General features: G+C 37.4%; 2 protein-coding genes across 2 annotated transcripts in view; one reads left to right on the top strand and one right to left on the bottom strand.

Annotated features, from left to right (window-relative positions):
* ZAR1 (zygote arrest 1) overlaps positions 1-353 on the top strand; it is a 1399-nt gene extending 1046 nt beyond the window's left edge. Inside the window, exons 2-3 of the mRNA XM_085322833.1 lie at positions 67-137; positions 213-353. Of these exons, the coding sequence (XP_085178959.1) occupies positions 67-137; positions 213-328 (187 nt within the window). The 3' untranslated portion in view covers positions 329-353. The remainder of the gene's footprint in view (positions 1-66; positions 138-212) is intronic.
* Positions 354-4233: 3880 nt separating this feature from the next.
* FRYL (FRY like transcription coactivator) overlaps positions 4234-20024 on the bottom strand; it is a 145913-nt gene continuing 130122 nt past the window's right edge. Inside the window, exons 58-63 of the mRNA XM_085322719.1 lie at positions 17536-17634; positions 12422-12490; positions 9315-9332; positions 8265-8375; positions 6673-6869; positions 4234-6329 (exon numbers count right to left, since the gene is read on the bottom strand). Of these exons, the coding sequence (XP_085178845.1) occupies positions 6071-6329; positions 6673-6869; positions 8265-8375; positions 9315-9332; positions 12422-12490; positions 17536-17634 (753 nt within the window). The 3' untranslated portion in view covers positions 4234-6070. The remainder of the gene's footprint in view (positions 6330-6672; positions 6870-8264; positions 8376-9314; positions 9333-12421; positions 12491-17535; positions 17635-20024) is intronic.

Genomic DNA, 20024 nt, shown 5'->3' with positions numbered 1-20024 from the left:
GGCGCGGCCCGGCGCGGCCCGGCCCGGCCCGGCGCGGCGCTGACCGCGGCGCTCCCCCGCAGGTCTATTTCCGGCAGTTCTGCCGGACGTGCCAGAAGTCCTACAACCCGTACCGCGTCGAGGACATCACCTGCCAGGTAAGGGCCGCCCGCGCCGCCCCGCGCCCCGCCGGCGGCCCCCGCGCCCCGCTACCGCCTGCCCCTCTCCCCCAGAGCTGCAAGCAGACGAGGTGCACCTGCCCGGTGAAGATGCGCCACGTGGATCCCAAGAGGCCCCATCGCCAGGATCTCTGCGGGAGGTGCAAAGGCAAACGCCTCTCCTGCGATAGCACATTTAGTTTCAAATATATTATCTGAGTGTGATGTTTTTGTTTAGGGCTCTTCTACAAAACTGCAAGTAGAGCAGATGGTTTTTTTTTTGTTGTTGATGGTTGTTGTTTGAAGGTACTTAGTGAGGTGTAGCTAGAAAATATGTAAATAAAAGTATTGCAAAGCACTCCCAGGTGGGTTTATACCCAAGTCAGAGGGTGTATGTTATATAACTTTCATAACAGAGAATCTACTAGTAATGTTTCTCAGGTTAGTGATGGTCTTGGCAGCAGTTGACTCGGGACCTTGTAGCGTCTTAGATGGGAAAGGACATCTTTTATTCCTTCTACCCTTGAACTCATCACACACTTGGAATTCAGCCCCTTGAACAGTCAGCTGGCTTCTACAATATGAAGTAGAACATCATTCTTGAACAAAATGTCTAATAGTACTCACTTATTATGCACATTGATATTCCATTTAGGAAGTTTCCTTCACCTGTTCTTCATCACAGTAATATGATTAAGAGACACCATATAAAAACTAGCTCACTTCTACTGGTACTGCTAGTCTGCCCTTAGCTGTGATCATATTCTTGTTTGGGGGGCTAGAGCTGAAAGCTTGTGGTTGTCTCAGTATGTTTTTAGGSAGTTATCACAAACTGCTGGGAAGGGAGTCACTGATGTGATGGTTTTTGGTAAATGAATCTTACTTCCACGAGGTTATCAAGAGAAGTGACATGACAATGATGGGCACGATCTTGCGTCTGTCTAGCTTTCTCCTAAGTTGTAATGCTTAGTGCATTATCTGCAGCTAAGTGGCTTACACTTGAAGAGTTTGGTCTAGTTATGGTCTAGCTCTGATGTAGCCCATCATAGGGGAATAACTAAATTTAGATGCTCTTCTGGGATTGGATTTGCTACCAGGATTTTTTCTTGTGTTCCACAGTAGTGGCAGAACCAGCATTAATTCCCAGTGAATGTGTCCGAAAGCTATCTTTGCTGTGAACTGTAACGCTCCATGCAGGGATTAGCAAATATTGGCAAACTGTTACAAGCTGACTCTGGGACTACAGAATTGCCAAATGAAACATTCTGTAGTATGTAAAAACCTACATCCCACTAGGCTACCTTGTAGCTAAGAAGTATGGTAAACTTACAGCAAACATACTTTTTTCTGAGGATGTTAATAAAGCTGTTAATTTTGAGTATTACACTGCACTAAGCTTTTTGGAGAACTCTTTTAAGCTGACTTCCCTTAGGAAGGACAGATTTCTTTCTGTCTATAACAAACTGAGTGCTCTCAAGCTAGCTAGGTCCAGGCATCTGTTAAACAGAATAGCTAAACACAGCATGAAATCAAACCGCTTCCCCTTCACCACAGTAAAGCACAGCTCACTGCCTGGTGACCCTCCTCTGTAAAAGGAAGCTATTGTATGGCAGAGCAGGCAAATGCTGTCGTTGCTGTCAAGAAGTGGCTATTAGAGGGCATTAATTCTATAGCTGATGCATAACKTGTCATGCTATGGATTCCTGCCTTAACATGCCTCTATTACTGCGTTAATTAAGGTTTAATGCTTCAACACCAATTTATTGCTAAAGTTATCGTTGCTCTACTAACTGCTGCAGCAGCGAGATGCATTTTGGGAACATGTAGCAGACCCAGAACCCTCAGAGCATAGGAACTGTCTTATTTCATACTGGCACCTGAAGTTTTCCTCTGTATCAGAGTAAAAGGGAACTCCCTAGGTTTACAAGCTCATTCAAAGCAAGGACTCCCACAGTAAGTTCCACCCAACTTGAAAGATTAGTTGTATCTTTTCCTTCTCCTGGGTGCCCCTGCTGCTCCCCAGTGTAATCACCATAAGGATGTTAYGGTCTCTGTCATTCACTTAAGATTTTTCTTGTTTGCCTTCCAGCTTCTAAAAAGCTGTAGTCTTCTGGAATAGTTGAGATCAGTCTGTTCACCTGGGTAATGAGTTTGAGAAGAACTTAAGCTTTGCGACATAACAGTATGAAGTYCTGTGGCAACTAGTAAAAATAGGTGCAGTTCACCACTTCTTGGTACAGACAGCTAGCCTTAGAGCAATGCTTTGGGGGAAATRATACGCTGTGAATGCACTGATCCTCAGGCAGTTACCATTGGTAATAGCCTGCAGTGAAATTAGTACATCTTTGAACAGTCACCCACACCAAGTATGGTCAAAGCAACTGCTGCTTCTGCTCCATCGGATGTGTTGCAGCAGCAAGTTTAAGCAGTTGATTAAGGCTTYAAATAATTGCTGTGAGGAGTTAAGAGCCGTCAGCCCCTTCTTCAGCTACTGCAATGTCCTTGAGGCAGCRACAGGGAGAGCAGCGGTGTTAAACTCACTCAAAGGACAAGTCTCTAGGCAGCACCTGACTTCCTTGGGCAGCCTGTCCAGACCCCCTCCAGCAGGGCCTCTGGGCTTGCTCTTAACCCTAAAACATAGTTTGGGCCAATGCTGAGGATGAGAACCTGATTTGTGCCCTGCGTGAGAAATTCCTCACAGGACAGCTCTCCTGGCAGTGCACTTGCCTTCCTGTAGCAGCTGTTTTCCAGACCAGCTGCAGCAGCACCTCCAGGCTTTTTCTTTCTCTTATCCCTAACACTTCCCCCTAAGCCATTTTTCCGGCCACTGCTGGGACTAAGATGCCCATTGGTTGCCCAGAGGACAAAGTCCTCACAGGACAGGTCCCCTTGGTGCCATATACCTTCCTTTGGCAGCCCTTTCCAGACCCACTGCAGTGGTGCCTCCAGGCTTTCTCTCTCCCCCAACCCTACCCCCCCCCCCCAGGCAGAAGAGAGGCCCAGTGGGGCATTTTTGCCTCAGTTTCCTGTCTGCAGCATTATTGGAGTTCACAGCCCAAGCACTGGCCTGAGAAATGGTTTAGGGTTAGGATGAGGTTTAGCATCAGGGTTGGGAGAAAGCCTGGAGGTGCTGCTGCAGCAGGTCTGGAAAGGGGCTGCCAGGAGAGCTGTTCTGCGAGGAGTTTCTCAGCCGCAGCAGATAGGGGGTCCGGGCCCCGTGAGTGGGGCTGTCGCTAAGGGATGGCCCTTTGCATGCAGACAGTTCGGCAGTAGCTCTACCTGTCACTCTTACACAAACGTGTTCTGGATGTTTACTGCTTGATGCTAAAGTACCACTCTGCGTCCTTTTCCACTTTACTGCTCTGCTGTGTCCTGGAGAGCATACAGCATGCGTCAGAGGCTTCAGCAGACAGGAGAAAAGCTCACCAAGGCATACGTGATTACGCAAAGCAGAACAGTCTCCATGCTGCCCTTTCTCCAAAGATAACTTGTGAACTTGCCATTTACTGCTATCTCTCGAAGATTTTTTTTTTTGTTGTTAGCTCAATGTTGTGTGCAGTACTGCTGCATTTTCAGTTGTTTTTAGACATAGCCTTTATCATAGCTTTAGGTTTGGCATATACCTGTCATCCAACAGCTCGTGTAGTAACTGTTTTTGAGAAGTGGCTATAGGGCCAGTCAGCAAAAAGAACTGCAATCAAACTGGCTTACTGCTTTCTTGTTACAGTGTTAGTAGCAAAGGAGAGGGCTCTTTTCAGACAGAACGAGATGTGAAATTGTTCTTTTGTAGAAGCTGAAGCAAGCAGAAATACGTAGACAGTAAGCTAACATAGGGCAGATCCCACTCTCTACTCATTATAAATGGAGGAAGATGCATAATTAATACAGAATGAAATACATAGATTTAGGTTTGAAAGTTACATGGCATATCCTTTAACAGCTTCAGAAGATGTCTAGGAAAATGCCATTGCGTTGCCAGGATATAGGAAAAAGCCATTAATTAAGATCTGCCAGCCCACTATTGTCAATGCTTAGCTGAACATACTAAATTATTAAAACATACTATATATACTTGTTGCTTGTAAAATACACAAGATGACAGATAAAATGTCTTTTATTTTTACAAAAAAAAGCTGATAAAAGATGATGTAAATAAAAGTGTAATGCACCACTAAATAAAACTACTTATCCCCAGTAAATACTTATTAAATAATTAAGAACACCATCTACAGTACCACAAACCATCAAAATAATTCAATTTTATCGGGGTCAGGAAAAAAAATACAGTGATTATGGATGTGCCTTGACCAGTTACAGAGCTTGTTAAGATAACACAACTACTGTCAGCAGTCCAACAGCGTGCACAGTGCCTTCAATTAATGCATTTCAACATAATTACATTTCTAGTGGAGTCCAATTCTCCCAAAAAGGCAGAGCTAAGAATTTCAATTCTACATTCTAAACTCTGGAATTAGAGCCCATTAAAAAAATCACAGTGGGTAAGAAATGTATATAAAAATACTGGGTGTTCCTTTCAAATCACAGGAATCATGGGACTACGTTCTATTTTTTTTTTCTTTTTCTTTCTTTTTTAATACAAAATGTTATTGGTTTCAGCAGAATCCAGTTCATTTTTATGCTACAGACTTTGACACTGAGCTATGAGTATATTGCCTGTTTGCATGTTTTGGTAGTCGTTCTTGTATACAGTCCCAGTTCCTTCGGCTTGACTTGAGTCATGAAGATGCATGTTTGTGCATTCAAACTCTTCGCTTGAACCCTGCAGACTACTTAGGCTGCAAGTTACGCACGTGACTACCAACAGGGAGACTCCCCCTTCCCTCATAGCTTTATACACCTACTCTTATAACAGTGCATTGCACAAATGTACAAGAAAAATACTGGTTTTGCACTATACAGTTTCTAGAATATATACAGAATAAAATAAGTTAACTTCTTTCTTCTAATGAGAATTGCTGATGGGCAGCATATATCTTTAATATACATTTTAAAGTCTCTGCAGGCAGCTACTTTTTGGTTAGTTGTTATCAATATTTGTAACATAAGCACTGATCAGAGAACTGAGCAGCATTCCAATAAAGTTAACATATATTATTTCTTTTAGAAACACTGGTAAATCCCAGTTTAAAATATTATTAAATGTCCTAACATTTACACACTATGAGGATTAGATCTAATAAAATAAAATTTCTTCAAAAATAATCTTGCAGCTCTTTTAAGCGTGCTCTGAGACCTTATTTAACAATCATCCATACCATCAAAAAGCAACTGTCACATAGCCATACATTCTAACTCACATACATCATTTCCTCATTGCAGACAAAAGAAAGCAAATAAAATGTTGAGAAGTCAATGGTTTTCGCAGTCATAAGTCATTCTACTCATTTTTGACTGCACATTCTTCATGACATTTCAAAGTGTCTCATTAGCTATTAGCTGATTATATTTACTACTGCTGGAAAGCCAGGAAGCCTTGCAGGTCTTCAGCCAAAATAAAGCAGCCGTGATTTTAGCCTCATCTCACCTGCTTTATATTGATTCAACCTTTAGAGGCTGTTACTGCAAACACCATTTACTGTTCTGTTACAACTGAAAATAATGCAAATGTATGCATTACATTTAAGCCCTTTTCCTTTCATGTAGTTTATATATATATATATTCAGATAAAAAAAAGATAAATACTACTGCCTATACAGCTACTGTGTAGAAAGAGCAGTCAAGTAAGATGTTAACTTCAATTTTCAGATTTCTGCTTCTGATGAAATAATTTCTTGCTGTGATGAAACCGTGCATTGGTCATCGGGGTTACTAGAGGAATGATTCCCCCACCTCCCCTTTTCTTTTAATGAAAGGTGCTCAATAACAGTCTGAAGCATCTTCAACATCAAGTTCTTCTCTAAATAACAACTGTTCAGAATCCAGTGCTCACAAGATTTACTCCTGGTTTGATTTTCCCTAGAAGCTGATAAGATTGCACCATGCGTAGAGACTCTCGAATTTCTAGATTAAGTTCCATCAGCTTTGAGCTGGCCTCAGACATATCTTGGTTGGAGCCTACTATGGCAAAGCTACCAGTCTGACCAAGCGTCTGATGACGAAAATATATGTGCAGCAGTGTTTGAATTGGGTCATCTTCAGAACTGCCAAAGATGTCATTGGGCCAAATAGACCTGAAAGCACATAATTTTGATTTAAATACTTATTTTTAAAAATATGCTTGTTTTTTAAACAGACATTTAAATAGAAGACAAGAGAAATGCCAGAGAACTTCTTCTGTAGAGTCCTGATGGTTAAACGGTATAATTTTCTCAAAGATAAGTTCTAAAAATTAAGCATTATTGAAATTGCAAAATGCATATGAAAAAGCAGTAATCAAGTAACTGTGCTTGTCCTTTTCAGTAAGGACATCTAGCAAGAGTTTAAAAAAAAATTGGAACCATGCCTATCTTTAAATTAAAAAGGCCCATTAGCAAACTGAGTTCAAGTCTGAAAGCATAATCCTTACACAGTTACCTGAAAGCCTTGACCTGTGCTACAGCTGACACAAACTCTTTGCTTCTCAGGGTTTCAATGAGAGAGTGAATAGCTGTTTCTGTGCTAGCTTGGGAAGCCTCTGCAATCTCAATTTCTTCGATACCACTGTCAGAGGCAGACTCAGCTTCTTTCAGACAATTCTCCAAAACAGCAAGTTCTTCAGACATATTTATAACCTAAAACAAATAGTAACAGTGAGCTTCTCTAGTTAAATCTTTGGCCAAATTAACTTTTAGCAGAATAGACACTTTAACATTTTTTCTTCTTCCTGCAATCATAAATGAGAGACAGAAAAAGTACATCATGCTTCAGCTCCTAAAGTACACAGTTTAATGGCCACGTATGCATGCTAAGTATTTGGGCTTTCCTCTGATGAAGTTGCACTCAGTCCTTCCTAGTCAGTTCTTTTAAAATTTGTTTCAAAAAAAAACATAATAATTTTCTCCCCATATCACTTGCAATGATAAAATCAAGAAAAGAGTTAAACACTTAGGAAAGTAAGCAAAAATGGTGCTATTACAAACATAGTCTGAATATGAAGAAAAAATCTGTAACAGAAGTTCAGTAACCCAGCAGAATAACTGCTGTGCAGTCTGTGTATACAATACTGTCTTCTGCTTCAGCTATAGTGTATGAGTAAGAGACAGGGCCATCACACAGAGTACGGTTCTACAGCTAACGTGGTGACTTAGGCAAGAAATGGGACTGGTGTGATGCCTACCTTCCATAACTTTCTCCATGCAGAAATTAATTTGTTTATTTGCAGCTTTTACAAATATCTGTCAATCCAAGTGAGGAACGTGCATCATTTTTTTCCTAAGTTACTCAGAAATTAAAGAATTCCTGTCCTCTTTACTGTTTTTCTTCCTACTGTGTCAAGCAACGCAAGGCATGTATTTTTCTGCTACCTCTAGTTACTGCCTTACAATCCTGAAGGGGAGTTTTCAGAAGATATATTCGTAGCTTAGCTCATTCAGACTGATTTTATTGACATCGTATACGTGCTATGTGTGCATAGCTGAATAACAGATTTTTTTTAATAAAGTCAGTACAACTAAAAATCAGGCACAAGATGTCTATGATGCACTACGAACTAAACTTTAATTGAGGGCTAAGGTTGCAGTGTAATTGAATGGGGGCTGAAATGATTTATAGTTATATAATCAGTTTGTAGTAAGTTACTCTGTTCATAATAGGAAGCACTGGGGAGATGGAAAGGGGATTCATCACAGAATTCTGCTGATTAGAGCTGATGCACCTTGATTGTAGCTTGATTAGAATACACCAAGAGTCCTGCTGAAATATTTAAAATTCTCAACACAGGACTCCTGCATTCCTGTCTATTTAAGAGCTTTCAAGTAGTACAAGAATCAACACAGATAATTAAATGTCTGAGAAAATTCTTGCAAGTTTTGCTTAAATCTTTTATTAATTGCTTACAAAAACAGCTAATACCCTCCTTCAGGTTCTAAAAAGATGTCCCACTGATTAAAATGTTACCAAAATGTATTTTAAATTGTTTTGCTTTAAAATGTCAACAATAAGTGGCTAAATAGCATGATTTCCTTTACCTCTGCTTCTTTTCTGATTGTGTTTACTTGGCTGATAAGTTTGCAATAGGCTTGGAAGAGAAGTAGCAACTGGAAGTGCAACTTGTATAGCCTCCGACACAACTCCAGCTCCTACAAATGTAAACAGCAATATTATGTTCAGAAAATGCAAAACATCTACTATGCATGACCAGAGACAATAAATTATAGACAACTTGTTCAGTATAGAATGTGCAAAATTAATAGTAGTTATTTGCTTACTGATGAAAATGCCAAAAAGGCTTACAAGCTAAGATAGCAAGAAGCTACAGAAAAGCAGATGAAAGCTTTCTTCTTACATCTCCTGATTTATAAGTAGCCTTGCTGTCTCACAGGTTAAACATTTACTTTTAATAAGAAGTTATATTTCCAGCAAGGAAAAAATGATTCAAATGGCATTTTAAAATGTCAYGTTCTAAACCAGAATATGAAATTATTATTCTTATTGTTCATATTTTAGTATTTTAAATTCAGTATCTGATACCCAATATAAGCAGTTGAGGTGTGTAAGTACAGATTTTTTCATAGCTATTAATACAAATATGTAAGCACAGTATATATAACCTGGCCTTTAGCTTGCAACTGTCTGATAGGATAAGAGCACAGTAATTTCATTATTAGGCATAAAAATAATGCTTCCTTTATAAAAGCTAGTTGTGATTTTATTTTAGAAAATACCACACAACATATTCTTAAAGGAATGAAACAGCCATATTAACTTATGAAATGTTTTGCTTGTGCTTTTATGCATGTAAGGCTAGTCAAAGTGAGGACAATGTTAATACTGCTTTACATACAGACATAAAATCTAATGTGAATGCAATAATCCTCTATAAACTTCTAACTGTAGGACCTAYTATCTACAAGTACCAGCAGTTCAATAGGTTAGATTATGCAAAATTGAAGCACACARTATTGTTTTAATAGTCAATTACAAGATGTCATTATGTCACAAATGGACAASAGACAGATGGAGACCAGTTTCTTGACTAGCATAGTTAAGTATTTGATAAATTAAGAACCATCACTTACTGCTAGAATTTCCATTTGCTAAGCAAGCAGATGAGCAGGTCACAAAAATACAAAGAAAGAAAAAAAGATCAAGAATTAGTGTAGGAAATCACTTTAATTAGGATCCCAGGTAAAACAGAGTAAGAAATACAAATAACATGCTCCAAAGAGTGGAAACAAGTAACAGATTGAATTTGAAGTAAAATTACTATGCACTTGCTGCTATAACTAACAACAGATAACATCAKCTTTGCTGTCTCACAGCATGAGTAACATACTTCACCTTACAATCCTTCCTGGTCTTTACACATTCTTAATTAAATGCACAGTCTTAATTAAAGGTATGCAAATTCAAAAAAAAAAAAAAAAAAAAAAAAAAAAAAAAAAAAAAAAAAAAAAAAGTCAAGCCTGAACATCTATAAAATGCTTCTTGCTTATTTTGTAGCATTACAGTTTAAGCAAAAATTTGCTGAAACTTTAAATTTTTAGAATTTGAGATGTAATATGCTTAGGAGAGAGGGGCAGGAAGAGAAAATGTCAGAAAACATATTCTTTAGGCTTGGGGCAGGAACTTAACTTTTGTGTTTGGTACAGTGCTGAACATAYTGATGGTATTCAAGCAAGTACAAAAGTCATAATCAGCATATGAAGAATGACATAGTCAATGTCGGATCCCAACAGACAAAAGCAGTTAAGATTTATTAAGCTCATAGTTATAGACTGTGTGCTTAATAAACTGCATAGTTTTGCTATCATACACATAACTATCAAGTAAGTAGTTGCATCTGATGCACAGAACACTTTGAAGAGATATGAGCTTGAACTGCCAAAGTCGATGAGAATTTTATGATGGATTTCAGCAGAGCATTGAATCAAGTACTTTGAGGAATAGCAGAGCACAAGTCTCAGTTCTGTAACTCAAATCTAATTATCACTATAAGTAAAAAACCAACCAACCAAACAAACAAAAAAAAAACCCCAAAAACCTAACACTTTTAGGATAGTTATTCCAAATATTTAGAGAAGTTTTCTTTTAAAAATGGTTTTATGCAGCTTCAGTGACTTTCACATATTTGCTCACTTCACAAATAATCTGATTTTTCTAACTGCCAGTGCTGTATCCACAGCCTAACCAGAGAGTCCAGATGCATTCTTTCAGGCTTGCATGTTACCACTAATAGTAAAAAGCCAGTAATTAGATTTACTTGCAAGTCTGCTGGTGATGCATGAGCCAGAATAGAATCTCACTATTCCTTGGCTGTATTTACTGCAGTGCTTAAAATTTTTAAGAAAATCTTATTTGTGTTAGTGAATGAAGAATATCTGTTAAAGAGAGCAGCCCCATTTTTCTGAGCAAAACATGACTTACAAATTTTAAGCATTAACTGGTTGATTGAATATGCTTATCAACCCCACACTTCATTTCCAAGGAATTTGGAAACAACAATCTTGTATTTTGTAACTTCTATTTCTCCTATAATCCACTATACCCCCCTACAAATAAATTCAGAACTTTCATAAAATGTATATATTTATGAAGCAGGATAGCAAGACTGTTTCCTGAATGAACAGATAGTATACATTAAAGTGATTTTAACTGAATCTGCAACGCAAGGTTCACATTAAGAAAAATTTGCCAGTATTGAATAGCCTTGCAGACCAGGATTGAAAGCCAAAGTCAAAGCGGGTCCTCCCAAATAATCAATGTGAACAGGTCATAACTCCTTTTTAGAGGATATCTTCAAACTCTGCAGAATTGTGGAGGAATAGACAGAACTGCCTGAATCCTGCATTCTCCTCTGCCAGCCTTGCTCTGTCTGTGCAAGTTAAATGAAAGGCTCAGTGTGGCTCTCCCTTCATTTCTCAGTTTATCTAGTTATACTACAGGAATAGTAATATTTACCTTCATAGTTATGTTACGGTTGTTTCTTAGTGTATATAAACAACATTGTGAATAAATACATAAATGTTGTTTTATTAATATATAGCATGTTTACTATACTGCAGTAGTATTTGTTATATATTTCTAAACATGTGCCAGTCAATCTATGAAGATGTACAGCAAGCATAAAATGTGTTCACTGAAGAAAAGGAATAGAATTCCCCCTTTTCCAGGTTAAGTTTGGGATGTGGTTCTTTGATGCTCAGGATTCAGGTCTGTTCTATTTAACACAACACATCTTACTTCAATAATTTGGAGATAAGTCTTCTGTGCTCAGTAGTATCAAGGTATAATGTATTTACCAATGAATAGGCAAGATCAAACTTTTAAGACCTTTGTGCATGAGTATCAGAAATAGAGATACAAAATATATATATTTTTTTCTTTTTAAATGCTTTTCTCAAAATGTCATTGTGAAAATGTGCATTAGTCTGCTGTGTGTGATTCTACTGTCTTACATCTTTCGCTGTTCCTATTACAAGACTCTAGATTCACATCCCTGTATCAACTATGGAGAGTGCTTGGATTTAATTTTTCTTTCTACAGTAACAATATTATGCAGCTATTGTTTTAAAAAAATATCCTTGTCCACTTGAGGAAAAAGCTTGCTACAGCAATTAGCAATATTAAAACATGGATGACTGTCATGCAAATACACACAAAATACTGAACTAACATGGATAGGTTGCTTTATGTTTAATGATATTTGACAGAAGTGTTTCATGAGATTTTTGCCAAACTGCTACCTAGCTCCTTGCTCCTTCCCACTCAAATAATGGCTCCAGAAAGGTCATGTATATTTAATATGGTACTAATTATATTAAATCCAGTAGAGGTTTTTGGCTAGACAGCTTATCTGAGCATATACGCAGAATGCTGATCTTTTTCCTTCTAGAAACAGCTGCATAAAAGCAGACTTGCTAGTACACTGATGGTATCTAGTCTGCTTATCTGCTCAGTGTTATTAAGCTTAGAACCCAAGACTGGTTGCTGACTTTTATTAAAAGAAGCCCTTTGATCACTACTTCATAAAAGTCCCAGTTTCCAAAAGATAGCATGATAACTGAAATTAAAAGCTTGTCACAMCTTTTTAATCTCTCTTCAAATATTGGAGTTTTTATGCTTTTATGTGCTTGTATTTTTTTTAAATCTCATATCCAGAGACTCCTAAATGAAATGCACCTACCTGAGCATCTGTGTTAGTGCCATGAATACCATCATCAGTACCAAACGTTCTTTTGCAGTCATCTAGCCACTGCAAAACAAATATAAACAAGATTGAACCTTCTGAAACAGAACTGATAAAATTACTTAAGATACATCAGTAGCATCTTGCACATACCCAGATTATGTAAGCAACTGATTTCTTATCACAGTTTCTTACCAGTGTTGTTCCCACTAACGATTGCTATGCTGATGGAACCTCCTGTAGTGTTTAGAGCATCCCTTCTGTTGTGAATATCATGCGGCCCTGGATGCCCCAGACAGGATAGTACCCTTTGGTGTAAATACTGATCAGAATTTGTGTATTGTTGTACAGAAATGTGTTGTAGAGGGGAGAGAAAAATCACCTTCTGTGTATGAGTTAATATTTTCTCTTTACTTGCACCACAAGGTTCACACCAACATAATTTCACAGCATCTTAAATACAGCATTAATTCAAATTACAGAGTAAAGAGCAAGTCTGCTACATTTCTTTGGAGTACTTTCRTAGCAGCAGGAAATACAGCTGTTCTGTGTAACTAGAGGCAAGTGCAGATTTATTATGTAGAAAGAAAAAAAATAACTTCTGTAATGGGAGTTTAGTATCACCTCTGATTTGTACAAGCCAGGGTGGTAARGCATTCTCACATTACACAGTGCAATCATGCAGAATCCACTCTCTTCCGTGAACACAGGACTGTATTTACCTTCAGTTCCTATAGTACACAACAGATCAATTGATTTCTGTGGGCAATCTCTTTTTTTTCTGGTTTTAAACAACTCTGCAACTTTAAAGGARTTAATACAAAGCGCACAGAATCAAATATGATTTTGTTACACAGTACAGCCTRGTCATCTCCCCTACGCAGTGCCCAGCACATTCTTCTGTACAATGAAAACAGCAGCAATGCTGTGGTAATTTGAATATGACAAACAGTAATGCATCACGTTGAGATAATTGCAGATTATCTTCTGAAATGAAGCACAGGCTCTATACATCCAAGGAGTATAATTTAGCGTACTGTGTGCTTTATATCATGACTCTCACAGGAAATCTTAGTGACCTTTTTCTAACCTTTGTCTGATGCAAGGAAAAGAAAAATGTGATTTCCCATCTGCTCAATTTAATAAAGGTTACTTAGTGAATTAGCTAGGCCCCTGTGCTTATCAAGAGGAGGAATGGAATTCTCTAAACACTGTGCTGTCAGTTTCAATTAGTGGCATGGATACCAATGTACACTGCAAATCTCATTTTTCTTGTTGTCTGACAGCATTCATCAATAATAATGGAATACATTCACAATGGAACAAAGAGGAAAGAAGCTAGGAAGCTACTATTTATTTTCACACACTGCCATTTTAAGATGTTTTTAAATCTTAACAACAGTCTGAAAAAGGGTACACGTAGAATTTTACATGATATACATACAACCTTATATTTTCTATTACATTTCTCTGATTCAGCATCTTTGTGTCTACCACATATATGGAGTCAAAACCAGCTTTGTTTCAAGGGGACAAAATAGTAACTCCAAAAAGGCAACAAAATTAATTTGCTAAAAATTTTGCACAAAACATATGTTCAGCACTGCATAAAGTTACTCTTCAGGAATAGCAGTAGATTGTGTGACAGAATAATCTTCCTTACATGTTTGCTTTACATCAAGTTATTTCTTCCCCAGGTATCTCCTTACTGAAAGCATAAGCTAGGGAAGTCAGTCACTGTTCTTATTCACAGCATACGTCGGTTTCTCAGATTGCCCCCAGGATGGAGGTGCCAAAACTCTCCTACAGTACAGGTATCTTTCTTTGTCTTTCTTACCTTGGTTCACGAATAGGAGTTTCAAGCAACTGCAGCCCAAGCCTCTCACTAGTTTAAATTCTGATTCATTTGAATGGGAATGCCAGTACAGTGCAGAGCGTTGAGAGTAACAAACAACATCTACTAAGGTAAAGTTTAAGTAATAACTGCTTAATTAAAAGAAGTTACTGTACAGAATCTTTTAGTGGTTGATTTGAGAGGAGATGAGATTAAAATGAAAATGATGTTTATTTAAATACTTGTTAATTTATATTCACTTAGAATATATCTCAACTAGATTAGTTTAGTCACTTCCTGCAGGCTTCTATGAAAAAAGTGAGGTGGTGGAGGAAACTTGTTACATGTTTTGCCTTAATACTTCTTTCAAATTAAATGGGATGCAAGTTGTAATTGCCTGCAATGACAGAAACCCAAATTTGACCTGAGGAGGTCTCTTTCAGTCATTCCCTCTATTCTGTTTAATAGGATAAATATCTGAAAAAAAGCTTTGGAAGATTCTTAATCTATGTATACTGTGTAATACAAAAAAAAAAAAAAAAAGATTTTTGTTTTAAAAATTTAGAATAAAAAAATTTAGCTTCCAAGATTTTTAGCCACTCCTTCTAAATTAATATACTAAATAAATAATTAAATAACAGACTAAATTAACTAAATGGCTTTTGACAGTCATAAATGATTGGTCCAAATGATAAATTTTCTCCTTTTTGATACTGCTTCTTTATGTTTATAAATGATTAAATAAAAACACGTAAACTGTTATTTCTGAGCAATTCCTCTGATCCAGTGAAACCTTATTCTTACTGCAATCATTCATAAATATTGTGGTAGAAGACAGGCTGACCACAGAAACATGTTCTTCAGCATCCTTTTGACAGCTTCACTACAAAAAAAATGTGTTCTTTCACTGTGATATAATGACAGAAGCCATCAAAGTCAAATCCAGATTCCTTTATGAGGTAAAATAAAATGAAAACAAGCTCACAATATCCAGTATGGATTTACAGCTGTATGGCACATGGCTGAACAAAATTAATTGGAAATACATTAGATGAATTCATGACCATCTAAAAGTGATACAATTTTAACTCATCACACTGAAATCCACCAAACGATACCATTTCATATTGTTATGATAAACTGCAGGCTAAATGTGAAGGAATTTAAATAAAGAGAATTTCTCAATACTGTTCAGTGTTATCCACGTTGAACATATACCCCAAAATCTGAGTTCCTCTCTATTCTGCCTCCATCTTTCTGCCTGAGCCTGGGGCAAATCAGTTAGCCCATCTGTGCCTCAGTTTTGCTAAAATGAGAAAAACACATTATTTTCTCATAGCAGTGATGACAGCATTATGCATTAGAGACTGTCAGACATTACGTATTTCATATAGTAAGATAATCTCAGTCATTAGATGAGCACTTTGTCTCTGATTAAGCCTAAATGGCAAAATGTAGCTCATTAATATTAGACCTCATGAGTCAGATTACAAATAAACTGTTATCACTCCAAAGCATTGCACAAAGTACACTTCTGCATAGACACTAGTTCGGATCCTAAAAACAGCATGCAGTGCTGTGTAGGATACTTTAGTCTTGGTTTTAAGAAAACTGCAGTTCTTCTACAGTCTTTTCCACAAAATAGTGCAAGTGTGTCTATTCTATTCCACAGATTAGCAGTCAGCTAACTTTTAATGGTAGTGAATAGCACGCCAGACTTTCCTTGATGAGGGGAAATACTTTAGTTGCTAGTTCAAACAGAATAGATRACCTTTCTAAGAGACAGGTAAACTGACCAGTTGGATCCTGCCTCTGCAAGGCAGAGGCCATCAGTTCCTAATGAACTCCGTGGGATCAGGAAACAGGGAGCCACTCTCCTTTGGAATAGAGCTCTGCTAAAATGTCACAGCTTCAATTCTGGCTTTGTTTCACTCCCCTTGGACTTGCCTGTATGGCCACTGTCATTGCCTCATAGGCTGCTGGGACCACTAATAAGATCTTTCTAATGCAYATTTAATTTTATTGCATTCTTTAAATACTGCAGATGTGGTATTTGTCACCCATCTGATGCCAATGCAAGTCTATCAGGAGAGTGTGCAAACATAGAGCTAATACAATTTATACCTACACGCAGAAATTAGAAAAGCCAAAGCAAATATTTTCAATTAACTTTTGATGATTTTGCCAGTGTTTGTAGGCCAACAACAGACAGCCTGCTTGGCACTCTTATAAATTTCTAATAGGCTTCTTTAAAACTCATACAACATTTTCCAAACATATTACAAAAGGTGTCTCTGAAAAGAGTAGCAGTAATACCTCATCCCTATCTTTCCTAGAGACCAAATTTTCTCTACTGATAAAGCCCCATAAATTCTTTCTCTCCCTGTACCTGCAAAGCTGATTGTAGATTCATATTTTCTTTTGGTTCTTGAAACAGAAATCTCATCTGTTTCAGTTTTCTGTAGTTAGTATCTTCCTTCTTAAACTTCACACAAAGGTTCACAAAAACAAACAYACATACCCTTGCTACAGAAAGTTTCAATTTTTAAACTTTGTACTTTTTTGAAAAAGAGATACACTACTAACATGTACTTGGAAAAATAAGCTATATTATTCTAAATATATAAATGTAACTCTAAATGGGATGCAGTTCTAGGATAAGAAAAGTAAATTCAGGCATCTGCGTATGAGGTAGCTGTTCCAGCTCCCATTACAGTCAGCGGAGATCTAGTCAATACAAAGGAAGGTAAAGAGYTTTTCAGCTGACCAACAAGCAAGTGTCTATAGGATACAATGAATAGCTTTCTTAGTTTCTTTTACTATATCGACTTGATCTTTGACTTTTATGGGTGCTAAGGCACTTAATTCACACATAGATATGTATCTGCACATATCTGAAGCTGAATGACACACTTCCAGTGTAATTGTGGCAGCACAAAAAAGCCAGTACTTTCATAAAGAAAAAGCAAGCTTACTCTGATTTATTGATATTCATGTTAAAAAATAATCATCTTCTCAGTTCTAGTATGTTTACATAATGTTGTATTTCAAAGACAATTCCAGAAATATGTGYAACAAAAATGAATTACATGTAACAGCAAAACTCAGGTTCAGATTATACACATAGAATAGTAATAAGAAAAGGAAAACAAGACTTTATTTCACTTTTTTTTATATAGTTTACTTGCAGATACCTGTGTTGAGAGATAAAGACCTTTAACATTTTCTTGATGAATAGATCCTAATATTTCTGTCTGAAAATACAAATCAGACTCACCTGTTCTGCTGCTTCTCTTTTGACATTATAGGTATCTAAGTGTTCTTGGAGCTCTAGAACACTGAACTTCAATGTTTCTAGCAGGCCACATGACATTAGCTGAAAGATAAAAAAACAATCACCTCTACCATCAGATATAATTATATTTTACTATAATCCTTATAGTCTGAAACTAAATAAATTATTAGATGAAACTGGGGAAAAATCACATGGAAACTATCTGTGTATATACTATTTATGATACCTCTAAGTTTACACTAATACTTGCAGCTCTATCAGCTCAAGAACAGATTTGATTTTAAAGAAARAAAGGCAGTACCTAGTGAATATCTGAATGAGAGTTTTCAAAGGGATTTTTAGATCTTAGAGGAAAAAAAAATATTATGTGATGGACACACACCTAGTGTAAATAGAACAGCCTGCAGCAGGAAGAAAGATGTTGCTGGACTGCTCCTGCAGCAACCTAAGGAGCATCCAGCCAGGGTTACTTCCTCTTCTCAATCTGCAAACTATACCACTAACAGAGGCTTCAGTCTGTAAGAACCAGAACTGTCAAGCAGGAACTTTTGGATATTTAAAGAATATCCTAACATTAATGGACTTTCTCAGATATAGTTTCAAAATGCCTCTTTCACTTGGGGACCCACTACTTCAGCTTTGCTCCAGACATTTTCTCCCTGTCACATAATTCCACTTCACTTAGCTGCTTCTTCTTAATCCTTATCTCTTCATTTCCTGTCATCATTATGGCTCTAACATGATGTTTCCTGCCCTTACAGGGTCACCCTATGCACAGATTAAGAACTCTTTTCTTTATCTCTAATCCCTGTTACCTGGTACCTCTTGCTCAGCTTCTGAGTACAACACAAAGATAAATCGTGACATTGGAAATCACAATATTGCACTTACTCAGGCAGGGGTGAGAATGATGCTGATCTGGTTTTGCAAGTGCATCATGATAACTACTCTACCACCATCATAAGGCAGAAGTGACAGAATCACGACACTGCCRCTCCCAACCTCTACGTCCATGTGAACTGAGAGGCAAATTATAGGACATGATTCCATTCCACACTCAAAATGTGCAATAACATAAAAAAGTGCACAGTCAATGGGTATCTTATGTTAGCAGGCCAGGACCCACTACCAAAGCAACTGCAAACCACTTGTGTGACATGAGGGGACATCATTCTGCTGAAAACTACTATCTCAGTAAATCTAATGCCCAACACCAGAAAAAAGTATTTTCTTCTCATAGTAGTTGTGTTTCACCCTTCTCATCCTCCTTACCCACCAAACCTACACACTTTTTACTTAAACTTGTAGCAAAAACAACTCTGCTACCTCAGACTGTTTTTGCATCACCCTTGGAGGCTTTTAAGACACAGCTAGACAAAGCCATAACTGATCTGAACTATTTTGGTTGACTGTCCTGTTTTGAGCAGAAGGTTGGACTGGAGACGTCTGGAGGTCCCTCACTTCTGTAATTCTATCCTCCAGACCTGTCTGGCATTGGGCACTAGCAAACACAAATGATATGACATCACCAAAATCATTCAGTTTTGTTGAATAGGGCTGCTGAGTAGTAGTATAAACACATAATAGAAGAAAAATTCCAAAGCTTCACAGTTTTTCATTTAGATTAGTCCACTTGCCCAAACTGGACAGACATGTTAAAATTCCCATTTTCATCCTAAGGCAGATAGTGARAGTCTTGCATGTCTGAGTAAACATCACATGCACCAACGTTATTCGCGGTAAGCCATTCTTAGTTAATAAGAACTAATCTGATAATCAAGTAGGTCCATTTCAATTAAATTATTTGTAGAGGACAGATTTGTCTACAACAATATTTGCCAATATAACTGCAGTTATGTGTGCAGAGTGTTTGTATATATACACAAACATACATATAAAGAACATACATAGAACACTGTATGTTCCTGTGTGTGTGTGTGTATACCTACACACAGTCACACACGCACAAATATATAGTGTTCTGTGCACATATTGTTCTAGCTACATTGGTATAACTCTTCTTGCAGCTTCTTATTCCCAAGGAAATTTCTTTTTCCAATTAGTTTACACTGCTTTTAAAGTGGCATAAGTTAAACAAAAAGATTATAAGTAGGTCCCTTGAAATGTATTGTCCATATGAAGTTTTTTTATTTCCTATATTCCAAAGTGAGCACATGAAGAGCAGAATTGCCCCTTAGTAACATGGAAAAAGGCAAGACAGAAGAATAGTCTCACACAGACCAAAGATCCATCTCTGACAATGTCTAATAGCATTTGCCTAAGGAAAGGCAAAACAGGGCAAGCGTATAGTGATGCATTTACTCCAGAACACATTCTTAGCCTCTGTAAACAAGCACACACACACACAAAAAAAAATCTGTTCAGGGCTATTTCTTTCATGCAGTTCAGCTACTGAGCCCACTGTGTACAAAGGGGATGAAGTTTCACAGCTTAAGTATGTATCACATGAA

The sequence above is a fragment of the Rhea americana genome, unplaced genomic scaffold (assembly GCF_003343005.1).
Source record: "Rhea americana isolate MKP2758 unplaced genomic scaffold, rheAme1 scaffold_8, whole genome shotgun sequence".
Lineage (NCBI taxonomy): Eukaryota > Metazoa > Chordata > Aves > Rheiformes > Rheidae > Rhea > Rhea americana.
Note: the sequence above shows the minus strand (reverse complement) of the source record. Positions and strands in the feature narration are given on the sequence as shown.